The 21735-nt window shown below is 34.7% G+C and overlaps 2 protein-coding genes across 3 annotated transcripts; both read right to left on the reverse strand.

Annotated features, from left to right (window-relative positions):
• Nucleotides 1–806: 806 nt before the first annotated feature.
• On the reverse strand, nt 807–8216 carry LOC128227094 (uncharacterized). Of its 2 annotated transcripts, XM_052937300.1 has the most exons (5): nt 6854–8210; nt 5959–6132; nt 5452–5589; nt 1931–2067; nt 807–978 (listed from the first exon to the last, which is right to left on the reverse strand). In XM_052937300.1, exons 1-5 carry the CDS (start codon nt 6938–6940, stop codon nt 960–962), a joined length of 555 nt encoding a protein of 184 aa, XP_052793260.1. In that variant the 5' UTR covers nt 6941–8210; the 3' UTR covers nt 807–959. The 2 variants fall into 2 exon arrangements, with proteins under 2 accessions (XP_052793260.1, XP_052793261.1); XM_052937301.1 differs by lacking the exons at nt 807–978; nt 1931–2067 and adding an exon at nt 4009–4625 and having other exon boundaries at nt 6854–8216.
• A 3552-nt stretch (nt 8217–11768) lies between these two features.
• LOC128227096 (uncharacterized) lies at nt 11769–17315 on the reverse strand. Its single transcript, XM_052937302.1, has 5 exons — nt 17187–17315; nt 16290–16463; nt 15812–15949; nt 13222–13353; nt 11769–12270 (listed from the first exon to the last, which is right to left on the reverse strand). Exons 1-5 carry the CDS (start codon nt 17271–17273, stop codon nt 12268–12270), a joined length of 534 nt encoding a protein of 177 aa, XP_052793262.1. The 5' UTR covers nt 17274–17315; the 3' UTR covers nt 11769–12267.
• Nucleotides 17316–21735: the final 4420 nt, after the last annotated feature.

Raw genomic sequence — 21735 nt, forward strand, 5'->3', positions numbered from 1 at the left:
AACAATTCTCAGTTGTATTAAGTCTTAAAATATAACTTTTCTGACTTTTGTCGGAAAATCGTTTCCGAAAAGTAAGGACAGTCGAAACCTGTTGCCACGATATCCAAGGGACTGTCCAAGCGAATATCGATCAAAGCGGGAATGCTTAACAAAGAGTATAACAAATTGCGTCTTTTACATCCAGTTCGAGCCAACGAGATAATCGAGCCAATCGTTTCGACTGTATCTTCAACTTCTTAACAAACACAGTTGCAAATAAGATGTCTAGACTCACTTACAATCTTAACAATGAGAAATAGGACTTCTAGTTTCATTTTACATAGACCAATTATATTCAATTCATCTCTGTACATTCCACAGGAACTACGGGTGAATTCAATTTGCCTAGGGCCAAAAAAACAACAAGTTGAACTCACTTTCCAGTGTCTCTGCTTTTCACCAATTACTGTAATTATTCAAGACAAATGCAAAAAAGTTTCATATAATACCATTAAACCTGTAAATAAATGTGTACAGTGTAGATCTTGAACCACCTAGAACCGGAGTATAAGCTTAAAGTGCCCATAACTGAGCTACCTTGTTGACGTGTTAATCTCATAACAAACAATTGTTTAAATCGGATTCAAAGAAACATCATAACCTCTTTTTCTGATATTCAAAACGACTGAGGTAGCATTCCCCTAACTCAGCTCCCAAGTATCTCATGCTCGGACAGTTTTTTTTTGTTTATTACGCAACGTAACAATTTCTTTTATTTAAAAAAAATATAATGAGTCAGTTTTGTTAAAAAAGGGTAAACTCGATGCTTGAATGTTTCAGGAAATACTGTTTATTAGTATGGTGAAGCAAAACTTATACATCAATGTTGTACAAATCTTATTTATGTGAACATATAAGTGCAACTAGGCAAACTTCTCCGACGCCACTTCTCTTTCAACGTAGATGATCATCATGTTTGTTCAAAGTAAACTGCAATCACTGAAATAAAACCCACAATTTATGTTTTTACTTTTGGTCTGTAAAATTTACATTTGCTTAGTGTACATGACAATATACAGTGCAATCAGTCTTTATTGTTCCCTACAAAACTTCAATTCAGATGTTTACACTACATCCATATCTCAAGCGGTTGTCCATAAACAATAGTAGGTTTGAAGGGACACAATTCAAACATTGCAAGATGTCAATGGCGGCGCAGTTAGCAATAGTAAACAACACTTATCACTATGAAAAAATGATTAAAATACAAGTACATCATTTCATATGTAGGTGTATTTCAGACAATTGAAAATTTTACAAAGGTTGATTTTAGTTTCAAAAGTCGTGAGCATTTCAACGGCATTGTATTATATTAATATTCTTAGTTGAAGATGCTCTACACTACCATATCAACATAACATAACATTCATTGTACTATTGTAAGAATTGTTTTCCGTATCTTTCTTATTCGAAGAGAAATCACCAAACTGTTACAAGGGTGTGCTGAATGGAATTATTTAAAGCATTTCTTACACAAATATAAAAAAAACAACAACATTTTATTGACATTACTTTGTATAAATATATATACACATTTTAGTATTAAATGAATAAAACAAATCATCTGAACAGGGAAGTGTAATGTATGCTTTACATTAGCGTTTCCGGAAAACGTTTTAAAGCTGCATTCTCACAGATTTACAGTTTTTACAACTTTGGTTTGTCTTGTAATGCGTCAATGCGTTTCGGCCGGTTTAAGAAAAATACATAAATCACTTTTTGAACTTAAATATGAACATCTGTGATCTGATTTTTGGTAAGCAGTTTTATATCACTGGTTTCCAAGCATTAGTGACGTTCAAAGACAAAATATTAAAAAGTTGTCAAAAATGTTAATATGTGAGTGGGTAGCTTTAACATTTCAGCTATCATTTAAAGCAACAGAACCTACTTCAAGCACATGGTCCATTCTAGGCATGCCACTGGCTCCCCTAATTCTCTGACGTTTGCTTTGATTGTAAATTGTCCCTTCACTATGAACGGCAGATCTGTGAAGTGTCGTCTTTTGTGAAACAACTTACCTTGAAACTAAAAATTAACGGTCATTAGACATGCGGTAAAGCTCTTCCTGGGCTTGATTCGAAAGCTTTTTTTCTTTCTGAAACGAGCTGTTTCATCAGTATAGTCCCCAAGAATGTTTCAGATCATACTACAATAGTCCTCGGGAATGTTCTAGAACATAATTCGAAAGTCCTCGGGAATGTTCCAAAACATACTACAATAGTCCTCGAGAATGTTCCAGAACATAATACAATTACCCTCGAGAATGTAACAGAAAATACTTCAATAGTCCTCGGTAAGGTTCCAGAAAATACTGCAATAGTCCTGGGGAATGTTACAGAACATAATATAATAACCCTCGGGAATGTTCCAGAACATACTACAATAGTCCTCGGGAATGTTCTAGAACATAATTCAAAAGTCCTCGGGAATGTTCCAGAACATAATAATATAACCCTGGGGAATGTTCCAGAACATATTGCAAAAGTCCCCCGGAATGTTACAGAACATAATATAATAACACTCGGGAATGTTCCAGAACATACTGCAATAGTCCCCGGGAATGTTCCGGAACATACTGCAAAAGTCCTCGGGAATGTTCCGGAACATAATAATATAACCCTGGGGAATGTTCCAGAACATATTGCAAAAGTCCCCCGGAATGTTCCACAAAAATACTGCAATGGCTCCCGGAAATGTTCCAGAACATACGGTAGAAGTCCGCGGGAATGTTCCAGAACATACTAGAATAGTCCCCGGCAATGTTCCAAAACATACTACAATAGTCCCGGGAAATGTTCCTGAACATACTACAATAATCCCCGGAAATGTTCCAGAACATACTATAATAGTCCCCGGAAATGTTCCAGAACATACTACAGTAGTCCTCGGGAAGGTTTCAGAGCATACTACAATAACCATCGAGAATGTTCCAGAACATTCTGCAATAGTCCTCGGGAATGTTCCAGAACATACTACAATAACTCTCGAGAATATTTCGGAACATACTACAATAGTCCTCGGGAATGTTCCAGAATATACTACAATAACCCTCGGGAATGTTCCAGGACATACTACCCTATTATTCGGAAATGTTCCAGAACATACTATAAAAACCCTCCGAAATGTTCCAGAACATACTATAATAACCCTCGAGAATGTTCAAGAACATACTACAATAACCCTCGGGAATATTTCAGAACATACTACAATAGTCATCGGGAAGGTTCCAGAAAATACTACGGTAGTCCTCGGGAATGTTCCAGAAAATACTACGATAGTCCTCAGGAATGTTCCAAATCATATTACAATAAGCTTCGGGGAAGTTCCAGAAAATTCTTCAACAATCATCGGAAAGGTTCCAGAAAAAACTACAATAGTCTTCGGGAATGTTCCAGAAAATACTACGATAGTTCTCGGGAATGTTCCAGAATATACCACAATAATCCTCGGGAATGTTCCAGAACATAATACAATAATCCTCGGGAATGTTCCAGAACATAATACAATAGTCCTCGGGAATATTTCATAAAAAACTACAATAGTCCTCAGGAATGTTCCAGAACATACTACAATAACCCTTAAGAAATCTTTCTTAACTTTTATATTAATAATATTCTTTATTCTAAAGCCTTTTTTAATTCCAAAACTTTTGAAATAAGTATAAAACATAGAATATTTTATAACAAAACCAGTTAATTAATAGCTGTATAGTTTACTTGAATTTATCTACGCCATCTAACAATGGAACTAGATTTTTGAGTGCTGAGTTCAAAATACATATACGTGTAACAACAGCATGTCCTCGATTTGTTTTATATCTAGGGCCTTTTCAAATGCCGAAAAGTCCTTGTAAGATCAAATAATTGCCTTTTTAATATTTAAAAAAGCAAACATGTATTCGTAATAATATCCTTTCTCAGAATGCATAGGTTGATTGGAGCTCACCAAAATTTAATAATTGTGAAATCAAGCTAATCCGTTTATTAAAATCTTTTTTAATCAAACATGAACAAAATTGCGCGCTCTGTTATACGATAACAATATGTATTAAATTAAAACTTTTAATATATCATACGTTTGTATAGAGATGACATTCGTGTCTTTTTTATCGTCAAAACGACCTAGTAACTTGTTAGGTCGTTTAATCGAGATACTATGTCATTTTCACGAACTATGAAGACATTTAGACGAGCTACGTTTTCGTTTTAAGCATAATGGAAATTGAAGAGTTTCCTTCCTGTCCTTCATAATATTTCTGATTTCTTTGAAAAGGCTTTTCATAGTTGTTATAATTAGCATTAGACTTATATATGTAAACAAATCTTTTTTGTTTATTACGCAACGTAACAATTTCTTTTATTTAAAAAAAATATAATGAGTCAGTTTTGTTAAAAAAGGGTAAACTCGATGCTTGAATGTTTCAGGAAATACTGTTTATTAGTATGGTGAAGCAAAACTTATACATCAATGTTGTACAAATCTTATTTATGTGAACATATAAGTGCAACTAGGCAAACTTCTCCGACGCCACTTCTCTTTCAACGTAGATGATCATCATGTTTGTTCAAAGTAAACTGCAATCACTGAAATAAAACCCACAATTTATGTTTTTACTTTTGGTCTGTAAAATTTACATTTGCTTAGTGTACATGACAATATACAGTGCAATCAGTCTTTATTGTTCCCTACAAAACTTCAATTCAGATGTTTACACTACATCCATATCTCAAGCGGTTGTCCATAAACAATAGTAGGTTTGAAGGGACACAATTCAAACATTGCAAGATGTCAATGGCGGCGCAGTTAGCAATAGTAAACAACACTTATCACTATGAAAAAATGATTAAAATACAAGTACATCATTTCATATGTAGGTGTATTTCAGACAATTGAAAATTTTACAAAGGTTGATTTTAGTTTCAAAAGTCGTGAGCATTTCAACGGCATTGTATTATATTAATATTCTTAGTTGAAGATGCTCTACACTACCATATCAACATAACATAACATTCATTGTACTATTGTAAGAATTGTTTTCCGTATCTTTCTTATTCGAAGAGAAATCACCAAACTGTTACAAGGGTGTGCTGAATGGAATTATTTAAAGCATTTCTTACACAAATATAAAAAAAACAACAACATTTTATTGACATTACTTTGTATAAATATATATACACATTTCTGATTTCTTTGAAAAGGCTTTTCATAGTTGTTATAATTAGCATTAGACTTATATATGTAAACAAATCTTATGTTGAAATGTGGTGATTTGAGATTGTAAACTGTGGTTCGCCCAGGTAAACAATTGTTTCGGGTAAAACATATAATGGGCAAACATATATCGTAAAATTATACCTATGGCCATCAGGGCATATCATTATGACAATAAATATAAATACATGTATATACCGGTGGAAAAGTACACGTTGGGATGTTGAGCGTTGACTTGACCCAGTGGCAAACGTCAGAAACGTAACATTTCTCTCCAAGAATATAGCAAAGCTCCGTTTCACCGTGCTCTGTCTTCAGTCGTATGCTCAAACTGGCCTAGGATGACAGTGAACGATTGATACAAGAAAAGAATTATTTTCAATCCAGCTATGCTAGATTTGTGTCATATTTGTTGTTTTTAGTTTACACTAGAGTAATAAATGTCCGGTGGCATTATGTTTCAAGTACTATAAGCTTTATTATGAGCAAACAGAGGAATCCAACTGCCATAGCTGTAAACATCCCTTACCATAGGTCAACGAAATTCGAAAAGAAACTTAATTTCGAGTCGGCGTTCTGTGACAGTTGCAATTACAACACTATGTTTCTATACTGTGATTATAAAATTAGCACGAAACACTGCATGTTCCCGGTTTTAACTTTAAAATGTTTTAATGGTACAAGTATTCAAGTACTATTACTTACATCAACCTTGCTCGAATTACCAATCATCTTCGTGAGTGTTGCATTCATACTGAGATTGACGTAGCCAAGGTCCATTTGCACGGGGTCGGGTTGAATGTCAACATGCTCAAAGGTGAGGGGTACAGGCGTGCTGTTACAATTCCGGAAGCTTAATCCGCCTTTGACTTCATTTGGCTAAGACATATATAACAGGTCAGTATTCCTTTTTTGTGCACTATGTTTCTCATTGATTAAAAACTCAGTGTTGAAGTATGCCGTTTCAAGCACCAAGATGTGTTTTATTTCCCATCTTCTGTGTTCACTGGTATATAGGAGTGGACTTACCGTTTTTTCCCCTCCTAATCTTAGAATTTGCTAAGAAAAGATGTCCGGACATGAACTCTCATGAAAGGTTTGACGGGTATAAATAATATTTGGTACATATGTTTAACCCGACAAAACCAGACCTAGCTTAGAACTTGCCAAAACAATGTGTCTGGATGATAACTAATGACAGGGTCGATGGATTTAAATACTTTTTGGTACAATGTACAACACCACACAACATTTGACTGATTCAAACAACTAATTCGTGACGGAGTTATGGCCTCTTTTTAACTTTAATTGGCCAACAGACCCTTTCTAAACAATACATCATGAATACAAGTGTTTAACACATACGAATATATATAAAGTTCGACTATTGTGACAGTCCACCAATGTTTGATGGAGTTATGGCCATTTTTTAAATATATAGTTTATATCATTCCTATATCCAGGCGGCCTATGGGGTTATTCATCACTCTTGTGAATGCTCTTGTTTATTATTTTTTGAATATTACTTATAATAATAATTTACTAGTATTTTTAGTATTTTTCACTGATAATTATATTAAGTAAAAAATAAATCACTTACCATATATATTGCAGAATCAACGGAATTAAAATCACACACATAACATAGAAACCATGAAAATAAAAATATTATCTTAAGCTTAAGCATTTTGTCCTGATATTAAAATCAACAATGAGACCCTAGACTTAAGGAAACAAAATATTATACTGAAAGCTTTTTTATAATTTACAATGCATAAATTTCCTTATTATAACACAGATTAAGGTCTCATATAACACTGATTAAGCAGCAATAAATGATCACTTGTTATCACATGTTGTTTTTTCCGGCTAAAAATAGCCACCATGTATTTCACTGCATTACACATGTGTAATATAACATTACCCTGTTTTTATAGGTGAGATAATATATCACTCCGCGTGTTTGTAAAAAAAAATAATGGCAAAATTAATTGCTTAATTGGCAGTATTGTAGCAAGTCTTACGTTTTCTTTCTCATTTTTTATTTATGATGAAGATTTTCTTAAATAAAGAAGTACATTTTCCATTTAATACCTAAGCGGAAAGCGTGATAATTTTTTCTCGATTTTGTAAAAAAAAAAAAATTTGGTTCTTAAAGAGTTTAACAGGAAATTACTTCATGTACATATTATAAATTGTGATGTCATCTTACCGGACATGACGTCACAATTAAAAAGAAAGCAAATTGTGTTAATTTTTAAGCTATTTACGTATTTCTGGTGTGACATAATCTTAGTTTGAGTGCATTTTACTTCTGAACAAAATAGACACGATCGGATATATCTGTGGTTTTAAATTATCCCAAGTTCTACATCTCTTAAATGCATTAAGAGCGATAAATGCCATTGCATTGGTGGTCGGTTCTTCACTAAAACAGGTGAAACCGGTAGGTAGCTTAAGCTATTTTCTTACAGGAAAAGACATCGGATAAATCTGACACTCATCATACTATAATACACAATTGTATGCTACTTGGCAATATGTTATTTGGCTCGTCAAAGGCTCACTTAGTGACATATTTGCTAAACTCTTTGAATGAAATTGTGTATAATCTTACGACTCGTGAAAGATCCTATATATCTAATTAAACCAAAAACATTCAAATACAACCCAATCGAAAGGTCAATCAAAACTCTATAAATATTCATTTGCGTACAAATAATCTTCCAAATTTGGACACATATAGCAATACCACAATACTTAACAAAATGAGCCGTTTCATTTGTTCTATTAGTCAGAATCCTTTTAAATAGAATGACCAGTTCACTTCATAACAGTACCATACATGTGCCCTTAGTGAAAATCATTTACTCTAAATAGACATGGACTGCATAACGAGATTTCTGACCATCGGTAGGTTCGGATAGTTATCAAACGTGTTCTGTTATTTATACGAATTTCCACCATTTTGTACAAAGTCTGACCAAGATCCTGGAATATGAGGCGCAATAGTAGAAATGTGACATCTGAAGTGTTAATAATATATTTTGCTTTTATATTTGATATTGTGGATATTTTTGTACTGGTATTACTTATATTCACATTTATTATCGAAGTTACAGAAAATACCTTCGCTTTATGAAGAATACATAGAACTATTGTCGTCTACACACTAAACAGACTTCCACTGACGCTTACCTTATTCGATCTTGATGGCGTATGATCATTTGAATATTCATTAATGGAAATGTTTTCTTAAATGCTTGCTAGTTTTTCGAAGTACAGTCCCTAAAGGTATGTGTGTGCATTTTTTGTCCAGAGCGTTTCTAGGTATATTTTGTTGGGGGATGTCTGAAGTTCATATTTAGCGAGGGTGGACAGCTGGCATCCTCCAGGTTACTATGGTAACCAAAATAACAGCCAATATGACCGCTGTTTTCTTAGCCCATGACTAGTCTTACAGTATTTATTATAACTATTTAACACAAACATTTATTGACTTAAATGTTTGAAGTAAGTTATGTTCATATGCTTAGCTTTCTAACATACTGACTATCAAGGTCACCAAAGGTCAAGGTCAAGGTCATTTCAAGGTCGTTCATTAAATGGAATGGTTAGATGTTTGATGTGTTATATTTAGACAAAAAAAAACCATCTTATTAATAACTTGTGATGAGGATTAAAGCCGTACTTTATCATTAGTGGCTAAATCAATCTTATTCACTGAATGATTGTGTGGACCCTGATCAAACAAGGCCCTTGTCAATACTGTTACTTCGAGAGGAGTTTCATTTGATGAATGACATTGAAAACTACATTGAGACGGTCAGTAGTCAAATATTTACCCTCTAAGGCATAAAACAAAGGTCCACATACATACAAACATCACAAACAAACGTACACACATCAAAAAAGCTTAACCGATAACAGACTTTTTTCAAAACAAATCTAGTTAAGCTAGCACCCGATAAAGGCTCCCCACTAGCATAACATCGACAAATAAGATACTAACAATAACAAACAACATCTAAAGCAAATGCGACTAAAAAAACATGATTTTTTTACCTGAATTAAATAATAATTTTGCCTGAACGGAAATCTCTGGTACGAAAGGTATTGCGTTGCCCTTAAATTGAGGAAACGATAATGGAACAAGACAAGCAGTCACCGTCTCCCTGCGATCTTCTGGTGGCACAAGAACTATAACAAAACAGACACTCAACTAGAGACACGTACGTAATAAAGATAATTATAAGAGAGACACACAAACACAGACAATCACCTAGCTGACTGGACATGGCCACAAGTTGGGCAGTAATGTTTTAGCACTTCTAACAAAAAGTAATTAAAGTGTAACATTCATGTTTCAGCATATCAATATTTGACAACAATTTTGTTTTTATAAAGTGGTATTTCCCAACAACGGAAAAACGTATGAGGAAATTCGAATAGAATATTTCAAATAAACGATAAATATAAATAAAGTGTAGTCCCGAGACTCAATACGTCAAAACTTATTGGGAGTTTAGGGTTCAGGTATTAACAAAAATTTGAACACCTTTTTGTGTAACAATTTCACAGAGGATTCACTGTAACAATCTTTACTAAATTGCACACTTTTCTAAGATTATAACAACTGTACATCAACGCAAATGCTTGGTTGGTGTTCCCTAGCATTCACTCTCTCACTGCCTGTACAATTAAATGGTGTGAACATTAACCAATATCTAACAAGCGGGATTACTATGTTGTTCCTCAAAATAAGTATTTAATCTATCAAACTTTTTATGAACACTTAACCTGACGTAACCAAGTGTTTATTTGAAATAATTCTATAACACAAGTACGATCGATTATAATTAGGCTTTCATTACCTTCCTATACAACCAAAAACCAAATTAAGGTCATGCTTAGGTTACATTCTATTGCAAACTGAAAGTGAAACTTGGTCGCTAGTGATCGAAGGCTAACTTTGAGATACTAACATACTCTTTTAAGAGTCTTGTCCACCAATTGTTGAGCATATTTCTATACAACCCAAATCATATTATTAAATCGAAACACAATAAACTCCGGCAAAAAGTCAAATGGTCATTATCGATGTCAATATGTAAACAAACGTGTTAATCATATTTCTAACAGAACAAAGGAAAGTTTTAAGATATAAAAGAACCCTTCTACCTAGTGATTCATATGGTTTACCATTATGCAAAATATCAAGCATAAATTTATCGCATATTTCTGAATTTCTTTATCTACAAAACCCTATTTCATGAGTAGTTTAGTGACATATTGTTTATTTTATCTTTCTTTAATAAAATCGATAAAACATATGAAATTCAGCCAGTAACGGGCTATACATTTAACAGAAGCATTAAAACTACCTTAAACCTGTCACCTACCTATTTGATGTTGAAGTTCGTCATCTCCCAAAGTCAGAGCTTGATATTGAAGCCCGGCATCTCCCAAAGTCAGAGCTGAATGTTGAAGCCCGTCATCTCCCCAAGACAGAGCTTGATATTGAAGCCCGTCATCTCCCCAAGACAGAGCTTGATGTTTAAGCCCGTCATCTCCCCGAGTCAGACCTGAATGTTGAAGCCCGTCATATCCCCAAGTCAGAGCTGAATGTTGAAGCCCGTCATCTCCCTAAGTCAAAGCTGAATGTTGAATCCCGTCATCTCCCCAAGTCAGAGCTGAATGTTGAAGCCCGTCAACTCACCAAGTCAGAGCTGAATGTTGAGGCCCGTCATATACCCAAGTCAGAGCAGAATGTTTAGACCTGTCACCTACCCAAGTCAGAGCTGAATGTTGAGGCCCGTCACCTACCCAAGACAGACCTGACTATTGAGGCCCGTCAGCTGAATGTCGAGGCCCGTCACCTACCAAAGACAGAGCCGATTGTTGAGGCCCGTCACCTACCCAAGTCAGAACTGAATGTTGTGACCCGTCACCTACCCAAGTCGAAGCTGGATGTTGTGGCCCGTCACCTACCCAAGACAAAGCTGAATGTTGTGGCCCGTCACCTACCCACGACCAACTTACAATTCTCAGTTGTATTAAGCCTTAAAATATAAGTTTTCTGACTTTTGTCGGAAAAGTAAGGACAGTCGAAACCTGTTGCCACGATATCCAAGGGACTGTCCAAGCGAATATCGATCCAAGCGGGAATGCTTAACAAAGAGTATAACAAATTGCGTCTTTTACATCCAGTTCGAGCCAACGAGATAATCGAGCCAATCGATTTCGAGCCAACGCGTTTCGACTGTATCTTCAACTTCTTAACAAACACAGTTGCCAATAAGATGTCTAGACTCACTAATAATCTTAACAATGAGAAATAGGACTTCTAGTTTCATTTTACATAGACTAAGTATATTCAATTCATCTCTGTACATTTCACAGGAACTACGGGTGAATTCAATTTGCCTAGGGCCAAAAAAACAAGTTGAACTCACTTTCCAGTGTCTCTGCTTTTCACCAATTACTGTAATTATTCAAGACAAATGCAAAAAAGTTTCATATAATATCATTAAACCTGTAAATAAATGTGTACAGTGTAGATCTTGAACCACCTAGAACCGGAGTATAAGCTTAAAGTGCCCATAACTGAGCTACCTTGTTGACGTGTTAATCTCATAACAAACAATTGTTTAAATCGGATTCAAAGAAACATCATAACCTCTTTTTCTGATATTCAAAAACGACTGAGGTAGCATTCCCTTAACTCAGCTCCCAAGTATCTCATGCTCGGACAGTTTTTTTTGTTTATTACGCAACGTAACAATTTCTTTTATTTAAAAAAAATATAATGAGTCAGTTTTGTTAAAAAAGGGTAAACTCGATGCTTGAATGTTTCAGCAAATACTGTTTATTAGTATGGTGAAGCAAAACTTATACATCAATGTTGTACAAATCTTATTTATGTGAACATATAAGTGCAACTAGGCAAACTTCTCCGACGCCACTTCTCTTTCAACGTAGATGATCATCATGTTTGTTCAAAGTAAACTGCAATCACTGAAATAAAACCCACAATTTATGTTTTTACTTTTGGTCTGTAAAATTTACATTTGCTTAGTGTACATGACAATATACAGTGCAATCAGTCTTTATTGTTCCCTACAAAACTTCAATTCAGATGTTTACACTACATCCATATCTCAAGCGGTTGTCCAGAAACAATAGTAGGTTTGAAGGGACACAATTCAAACATTGCAAGATGTCAATGGCGGCGCAGTTAGCAATAGTAAACAACACTTATCACTATGAAAAAATGATTAAAATACAAGTACATCATTTCATATGTAGGTGTATTTCAGACAATTGAAAATTTTACAAAGGTTGATTTTAGTTTCAAAAGTCGTGAGCATTTCAACGGCATTGTATTATATAAATATTCTTAGTTGAAGATGCTCTACACTACCATATCAACATAACATAACATTCATTGTACTATTGTAAGAATTGTTTTCCGTATCTTTCTTATTCGAAGAGAAATCACCAAACTGTTACAAGGGTGTGCTGAATGGAATTATTTAAAGCATGTCTTACACAAATATAAAAAAACAACAACATTTTATTGACATTACTTTGTATAAATATATATACACATTTTAGTATTAAATGAATAAAACAAATCATCTGAACAGGGAAGTGTAATGTATGCTTTACATTAGCGTTTCCGGAAAACGTTTTAAAGCTGCATTCTCACAGATTTACAGTTTTTACAACTTTGGTTTGTCTTGTAATGCGTCAATGCGTTTCGGCCGGTTTAAGAAAAATACATAAATCACTTTTTGAACTTAAATATGAACATCTGTGATCTGATTTTTGGTAAGCAGTTTTATATCACTGGTTTCCAAGCATTTGTGACGTTCAAAGACAAAATATTAAAAAGTTGTCAAAAATGTTAATATGTGAGTGGGTAGCTTTAACATTTCAGCTATCATTTAAAGCAACAGAACCTACTTCAAGCACATGGTCCATTCTAGGCATGCCACTGGCTCCCCTAATTCTCTGACGTTTGCTTTGATTGTAAATTGTCCCTTCACTATGAAGATCTGTGAAGTGTCGTCTTTTGTGAAACAACTTACCTTGAAACTGAAAATTAACGGTCATTAGACATGCGGTAAAGCTCTTCCTGGGCTTGATTCGAAAGGCTTTTTTTCTTTCTGAAACGAGCTGTTTCATCAGTATAGTCCCCAAGAATGTTTCAGATCATACTACAATAGTCCTCGTGAATGTTCTAGAACATAATTCGAAAGTCCTCGGGAATGTTCCAAAACATACTACAATAGTCCTCGAGAATGTTCCAGAACATAATACAATTACCCTCGAGAATGTAACAGAAAATACTTCAATAGTCCTCGGTAAGGTTCCAGAAAATACTGCAATAGTCCTGGGGAATGTTACAGAACATAATATAATAACCCTCGGGAATGTTCCAGAACATACTACAATAGTCCTCGGGAATGTTCTAGAACATAATTCAAAAGTCCTCGGGAATGTTCCAGAACATAATAATATAACCCTGGGGAATGTTCCAGAACATATTGCAAAAGTCCCCCGGAATGTTACAGAACATAATATAATAACACTCGGGAATGTTCCAGAACATACTGCAATAGTCCCCGGGAATGTTCCGGAACATACTGCAAAAGTCCTCGGGAATGTTCCGGAACATAATAATATAACCCTGGGGAATGTTCCAGAACATATTGCAAAAGTCCCCCGGAATGTTCCACAAAAATACTGCAATGGCTCCCGGAAATGTTCCAGAACATACGGTAGAAGTCCGCGGGAATGTTCCAGAACATACTAGAATAGTCCCCGGCAATGTTCCAAAACATACTACAATAGTCCCGGGAAATGTTCCTGAACATACTACAATAATCCCCGGAAATGTTCCAGAACATACTATAATAGTCCCCGGAAATGTTCCAGAACATACTACAGTAGTCCTCGGGAAGGTTTCAGAGCATACTACAATAACCATCGAGAATGTTCCAGAACATTCTGCAATAGTCCTCGGGAATGTTCCAGAACATACTACAATAACTCTCGAGAATATTTCGGAACATACTACAATAGTCCTCGGGAATGTTCCAGAACATACTACAATAACCCTCGGGAATGTTCCAGGACATACTACCCTATTATTCGGAAATGTTCCAGAACATACTATAAAAACCCTCCGAAATGTTCCAGAACATACTACAATAACCCTCGAGAATGTTCAAGAACATACTACAATAACCCTCGGGAATATTTCAGAACATACTACAATAGTCATCGGGAAGGTTCCAGAAAATACTACGGTAGTCCTCGGGAATGTTCCAGAAAATACTACGATAGTCCTCAGGAATGTTCCAAATCATATTACAATAAGCTTCGGGGAAGTTCCAGAAAATACTTCAACAATCATCGGAAAGGTTCCAGAAAAAACTACAATAGTCTTCGGGAATGTTCCAGAAAATACTACGATAGTTCTCGGGAATGTTCCAGAATATACCACAATAATCCTCGGGAATGTTCCAGAACATAATACAATAATCCTCGGGAATGTTCCAGAACATAATACAATAGTCCTCGGGAATATTTCATAAAAAACTACAATAGTCCTCAGGAATGTTCCAGAACATACTACAATAACCCTTAAGAAATCTTTCTTAACTTTTATATTAATAATATTCTTTATTCTAAAGCCTTTTTTAATTCCAAAACTTTTGAAATAAGTATAAAACATAGAATATTTTATAACAAAACCAGTTAATTAATAGCTGTATAGTTTACTTGAATTTATCTACGCCATCTAACAATGGAACTAGATTTTTGAGTGCTGAGTTCAAAATACATATACGTGTAACAACAGCATGTCCTCGATTTGTTTTATATCTAGGGCCTTTTCAAATGCCGAAAAGTCCTTGTAAGATCAAATAATTGCCTTTTTAATATTTAAAAAAGCAAACATGTATTCGTAATAATATCCTTTCTCAGAATGCATAGGTTGATTGGAGCTCACCAAAATTTAATAATTGTGAAATCAAGCTAATCCGTTTATTAAAATCTTTTTTAATCAAACATGAACAAAATTGCGCGCTCTGTTATACGATAACAATATGTATTAAATTAAAACTTTTAATATATCATACGTTTGTATAGAGATGACATTCGTGTCTTTTTATCGTCAAAACGACCTAGTAACTTGTTAGGTCGTTTAATCGAGATACTATGTCATTTTCACGAACTATAAAGACATTTAGACGAGCTACGTTTTCGTTTTAAGCATAATGGAAATTGAAGAGTTTCCTTCCTGTCCTTCATAATATTTCTGATTTCTTTGAAACGGCTTTTCATAGTTGTTATAATTAGCATTAGACTTATATATGTAAACAAATCTTATGTTGAAATGTGGTGATTTGAGATTGTAAACTGTGGTTCGCCCAGGTAAACAATTGTTTCGGGTAAAACATATAATGGGCAAACATATATCGTAAAATTATACCTATGGCCATCAGGGCAAATCATTATGACAATAAATATATATACATGTATATACCGGTGGAAAAGTACACGTTGGGACGTTGAGCGTTGACTTGACCCAGTGGCAAACGTCAGAAACGTAACATTTCTCTCCAAGAATATAGCAAAGCTCCGTTTCACCGTGCTCTGTCTTCAGTCGTATGCTCAAACTGGCCTAGGATGACAGTGAACGATTGATACAAGAATTTTCAATCCAGTGTGTTGTTTTTAGTTTACACTAGAGTAATAAATGTCCGGTGGCATTATGTTTCAAGTACTATAAGCTTTATTAGGAGCAAACTGAGGAATTCAACTGCCATAGCTCTAAACATCCCTTACCATAGGTCAACAAAATTCGAAAAGAAACTTAATTTCGAGTCGGCGTTCTGTGACAGTTGCAATTACAACACTATGTTTCTATACTGTGATTATAAAACTAGCACGAAACACTGCATGTTCCCGGTGTTAACTTTAAAATGTTTTAATGGTACAAGTATTCAAGTACTATTACTTACATCAACCTTGCTCGAATTACCAATCATCTTCGTGAGTGTTGCATTCATACTGAGATTGATGTAGCCAAGGTCCATTTGCACGGGGTCGGGTTGAATGTCAACATGCTCAAAGGTGAGGGGTACAGGCGTGCTGTTACAATTCCGGAAGCTTAATCCGCCTTTGACTGCATTTGGCTAAGACATATATAACAGGTCATTATTCCTTTTTTTGTGCACTATGTTTCTCATTGTTTAAAAACTCAGTGTTGAAGTATGTCGTTTCAAGCACCAAGATGTGTTTTATTTCCCATCTTCTGTGATCATTGGTATATAGGACTGGACTTACCGTTTTTTCCCCTCTTAATCTTAGAAAATCGCTAAGAAAAGATGTCCGGACATGAACTCTCATGAAAGGTTTGACGGGTATAAATAATATTTGGTACATATGTTTAACCCGACAAAACCAGACCTAGCTTAGAACTTGCCAAAACAATGTGTCTGGATGATAACTAATGACAGGGTCGATGGATTTAAATAATTTTTGGTACAATGTACAACACCATACAACATTTGACTGATTCAAACAACTAATTCGTGACGGAGTTATGGCCTCTTTTTAACTTTAATTGGCCAACAGACGCTTTCTAAACAATTCATCATGAATGCAAGTGTTAAACACATACGAATATATATAAAGTTCGACTATTGTGACAGTCCACCAATGTTTGATGGAGTTATGGCCATTTTTTAAATATATAGTTTATATCATTCCTATATCCAGGCGGCGTACGGGGTTATTCATCACTCTTGTGAATGCTCTTGTTTATTATTTTTTGAATATTACTTATAATAATAATTTACTAGTATTTTTAGTATTTTTCACTGATAATTATATTAAGTAAAAAATAAATCTCTTACCATATATATTGCAGAATCAACGGAATTAAAATCACACACATAACATAGAAACCATGAAAATAAAAATATTATCTTAAGCTTAAGCATTTTGTCCTGATATTAAATCAACAATGAGACCCTAGACTTAAGGAAACAAAATATTATACTGAAAGCTTTTTTATAATTTACAATGCATAAATTTCCTTATTATAACACAGATAAAGGCCTGATATAACACTGATTAAGCAGCAATAAATGATCACTTGTTATCACATGTTGTTTTTTCCGGCTAAAAATAGCCACCATGTATTTCACTGCATTACAAATGTGTAATATAACATTACCCTGTTTTTATAGGTGAGATAATATATCACTCCGCGTGTTTGTAAAAAAATTATGGCAAAATTAATTGCTTAATTGGCAGTATTGTAGCAAGTCTTACGTTTTCTTTCTCATTTTTTATTTATGATGAAGATTTTCTTAAATAAAGAAGTACATTTTCCATTTAATACCTAAGCGGAAAGCGTGATAATTTTCTTCTCGATTTTGTAAAAAAAAAATTTGGTTCTTAAAGAGTTTTACAGGAAATTACTTCATGTACATATTATAAATTGTGATGTCATCTTACCGGACATGACGTCACAATTAAAAAAGAAAGCAAATTGTGTTAATTTTTAAGCTATTTACGTATTTCTGGTTTGACATAATCTTAGTTTGAGTGCAATTTACTACAAAATAGACACGATCGGATATATCTGTGGTTTTAGATTATCCCAAGTTCTACATCTCTTAAATGCATTAAGAGCGATAAATGGCATTGCATTGGTGGTCGGTTCTTCACTAAAACAGGTGAAACCGGTAGGTAGCTTAAGCTATTTTCTTACAGGAAAAGACATCGGATAAATCTGACACTCATCATACTATAAAACACAATTGTATGCTACTTGGCAATATGTTATTTGGCTCGTCAAATGCTCACTTAGTGACATATTTGCTAAACTCTCTGAATGAAATTGTGTATAATATTACGACTCGTGAAAGATCCTATATATCTAATTAAACCAAAAACATTCAAATACAACCCAATCGAAAGGTTAATCAAAACTCTATAAATATTCATTTGCGTACAAATAATCTTCCAAATTTGGACACATATAGCAATACCACAATACTTAACAAAATGAGCCGTTTCATTTGTTCTATTAGTCAGAATCCTTTTAAATAGAATGACCAGTTCACTTCATAACAGTATCATACATGTGCCCTTAGTGAAAATCATTTACTCTAAATAGACATGGACTGCATAACGAGATTTCTGACCATCGGTAGGTTCGGATAGTTATCAAACGTGTTCTGTTATTTATACGAATTTCCACCATTTTGTACAAAGTCTGACCAAGATCCTGGAATATGAGGCGCAATAGTAGAAATGTGACATCTGAAGTGTTAAAAATATATTTTGCTTTTATATTTGATATTGTGGATATTTTTGTACTGGTATTACTTATATTCACATTTATCATCGAAGTTACAGAAAATACCTTCGCTTTATGAAGATAACATAGAACTATTGTCGTCTACACACTAAACAGAATTCCACTGACGCTTACCTTATTCGATCCTGATGGCGTATGATAATTTGAATATTCAATAATGGAAATGTTTTCTTAAATGCTTGCTAGTTTTTCGTAGTACAGTCCCTAAAGGTATGTGTGTGCATTTTTTGTCCAGAGCGTTTTTAGGTATATTTTGTTGGGGGATGTCTGAAGTTCATATTTAGCGAGGGTGGACAGCTGGCATCCTCCAGGTTACTATGGTAACCAAGATAACAGCCAATATGACCGCTGTTTTCTTAGCCCATGACTAGTCTTACAGTATTTATTATAACTATTTAACACAAACATTTATTGACTTAAATGTTTGAAGTAAGTTATGTTCATATGCTAAGCTTTCAAACATACTGACTATCAAGGTCACCAATGGTCAAGTTCAAGGTCATTTCAAGGTCGTTCATTAAATGGAATGGTTAGATGTTTGATGTGTTATATTTAGACAAAAAAACATCTTATTAATAACTTGTGATGAGGATTAAAGCCGTACTTTATCATTAGTGGCTAAATCAATCTTATTCACTGAATGATTGTGTGGACCCTGATCAAACAAGGCCCTTGTCAATACTGTTACTTCGAGAGGTGTTTCATTTGATAAATGACATTGAAAACTACATTGAGGCGTTCAGTAGTCAAATATTTACCCTCTAAGGCATAAAACAAAGGTCCACATACATACAAACATCACATACAAACGTACACACATCAAAAAAGCTTAACCGATAACAGACTTTTTTCAAAACAAATCTAGTTAAGCTAGCACCCGAAAAAGGCTCCCCACTAGCATAACATCGACAAATAAGATACTAACAATAACAAACAACATCTAAAGCAAATGCGACTAAAAAACATGATTTTTTTACCTGAATTAAATAATAATTTTGCCTGAACGGAAATCTCTGGTACGAAAGGTATTGCGTTGCCCTTAAATTGAGGAAACGATAATGGAACAAGACAAGCAGTCACCGTCTCCCTGCGATCTTCTGGTGGCACAAGAACTATAACAAAACAGACACTCAACTAGAGACACGCACGTAATAAAGATAATTATTTAGAGAGACACACAAACACAGACAATCACCTAGCTGACTGGACATGGCCACAAATTGGGCAGTAATGTTTTAGCACTTCTAACAAAAAGTAATTAAAGTGTAACATTCATGTTTCAGCATGTCAATATTTGACAACAATTTTGTTTTTATAAAGTGGTATTTCCCAACAACGGAAAAACGTATGAGGAAATTCGAATAGAATATTTCAAATAAACGATAAATATAAATAAAGTGTAGTCCCGAGACTCAATACGTCAAAACTTATTGGGAGTTTAGGGTTCAGGTATTAATTAAAATTTGAACACCTTTTTGTGTAACAATTTCACAGAGGATTCACTGTAACAATCTTTACTAAATTGCACACTTTGCTAAGATTATAACAACTGTACATCAACGCAAATGCTTGGTTGGTGCTCCCTTGCATTCACTCTCTCACTGCCTGTACAATTAAATGGTGTGAACATTAACCAATATCTAACAAGCGGGATTACTATGTTGTTCCTCAAAATAAGTATTTAATCTATCAAACTTTTTATGAACATTAAACCTGACGTAACCAAGTGTTTATTTGAAATAATTCTATAACACAAGTACGATCGATTATAATTAGGCCTTCATTACCTTCCTATACAACCAAAAACCAAATTAAGGTCATGCTTAGGTTACATTCTATTGCAAACTGAAAGTGAAACTTGGTCGCTAGTGAACGAAGGCTAACTTTGAGATACTAACATACTCTTTTAAGAGTCTTGTCCACCAATTGTTGAGCATATTTCTATACAACCCAAATCATATTATTAAATCGAAACACAATAAACTCCGGCAAAAAGTCAAAAGGTCATTATCGATGTCAATATGTAAACAAACGTGTTAATCATATTTCTAACAGAACAAAGGAAAGTTTTAAGATATAAAAGAACCCTTCTACCTAGTGATTCATATGGTTTACCATTATGCAAAATATCAAGCATAAATTTATCGCATATTTCTGAATTTCTTTATCTACAAAACCCTATTTTATGAGTAGTTTAGTGACATATTGTTTATTTTATCTTTCTTTAATAAAATCGATAAAACATATGAAATTCAGCCAGTAACGGGCTATACATTTAACAGAAGCATTAAAACTACCTTAAACCTGTCACCTACCTATTTGATGTTGAAGTTCGTCATCTCCCAAAGTCAGAGCTTGATATTGAAGCCCGGCATCTCCCAAAGTCAGAGCTGAATGTTGAAGCCCGTCATCTCCCCAAGACAGAGCTTGATATTGAAGCCCGTCATCTCCCCAAGACAGAGCTTGATGTTTAAGCCCGTCATCTCCCCGAGTCAGAGCTGAATGTTGAGGCCCGTCATATACCCAAGTCAGAGCAGAATGTTTAGACCTGTCACCTACCCAAGACAGAGCTGAATGTTGAGGCCCGTCACCTACCCAAGACAGACCTGACTATTGAGGCCCGTCAGCTGAATGTCGAGGCCCGTCACCTACCAAAGACAGAGCCGATTGTTGAGGCCCGTCACCTACCCAAGTCAGAACTGAATGTTGTGACCCGTCACCTACCCAAGTCGAAGCTGGATGTTGTGGCCCGTCACCTACCCAAGACAAAGCTGAATGTTGTGGCCCGTCACCTACCCACGACCAACTTACAATTCTCAGTTGTATTAAGCCTTAAAATATAAGTTTTCTGACTTTTGTCGGAAAAGTAAGGACAGTCGAAACCTGTTGCCACGATATCCAAGGGACTGTCCACGCGAATATCGATCCAAGCGGGAATGCTTAACAAAGAGTATAACAAATTGCGTCTTTTACATCCAGTTCGAGCCAACGAGATAATCGAGCCAATCGATTTCGAGCCAACGCGTTTCGATTGTATCTTCAACTTCTTAACAAACACAGTTGCCAATAAGATG

Source organism: Mya arenaria, chromosome 3, assembly GCF_026914265.1.
Source record: "Mya arenaria isolate MELC-2E11 chromosome 3, ASM2691426v1".
Taxonomy (NCBI): domain Eukaryota; kingdom Metazoa; phylum Mollusca; class Bivalvia; order Myida; family Myidae; genus Mya; species Mya arenaria.

Bases quoted from the DNA above. Each gene is read 5' to 3' on its own strand.
- LOC128227096 (XM_052937302.1), bottom strand. From the start codon at position 17,273: ATGCTTAAGCTTAAGATAATATTTTTATTTTCATGGTTTCTATGTTAT. The intron at 16,464-17,186 runs GTAAGAGATTTA...TATATGTCTTAG, and splicing joins TTGATTCTGCAATATATATG to CCAAATGCAGTCAAAGGCGG. The intron at 13,354-15,811 runs GTATATACATGT...GTTAATTTTCAG, and splicing joins CAACGTGTACTTTTCCACCG to TTTCAAGGTAAGTTGTTTCA.
- LOC128227094 (XM_052937300.1), bottom strand. From the start codon at position 6,940: ATGCTTAAGCTTAAGATAATATTTTTATTTTCATGGTTTCTATGTTAT. The intron at 5,590-5,958 runs GTAAGTAATAGT...CTGTCATCCTAG, and splicing joins GTAATTCGAGCAAGGTTGAT to GCCAGTTTGAGCATACGACT. The intron at 2,068-5,451 runs GTATATACATGT...GTTAATTTTTAG, and splicing joins CAACGTGTACTTTTCCACCG to TTTCAAGGTAAGTTGTTTCA.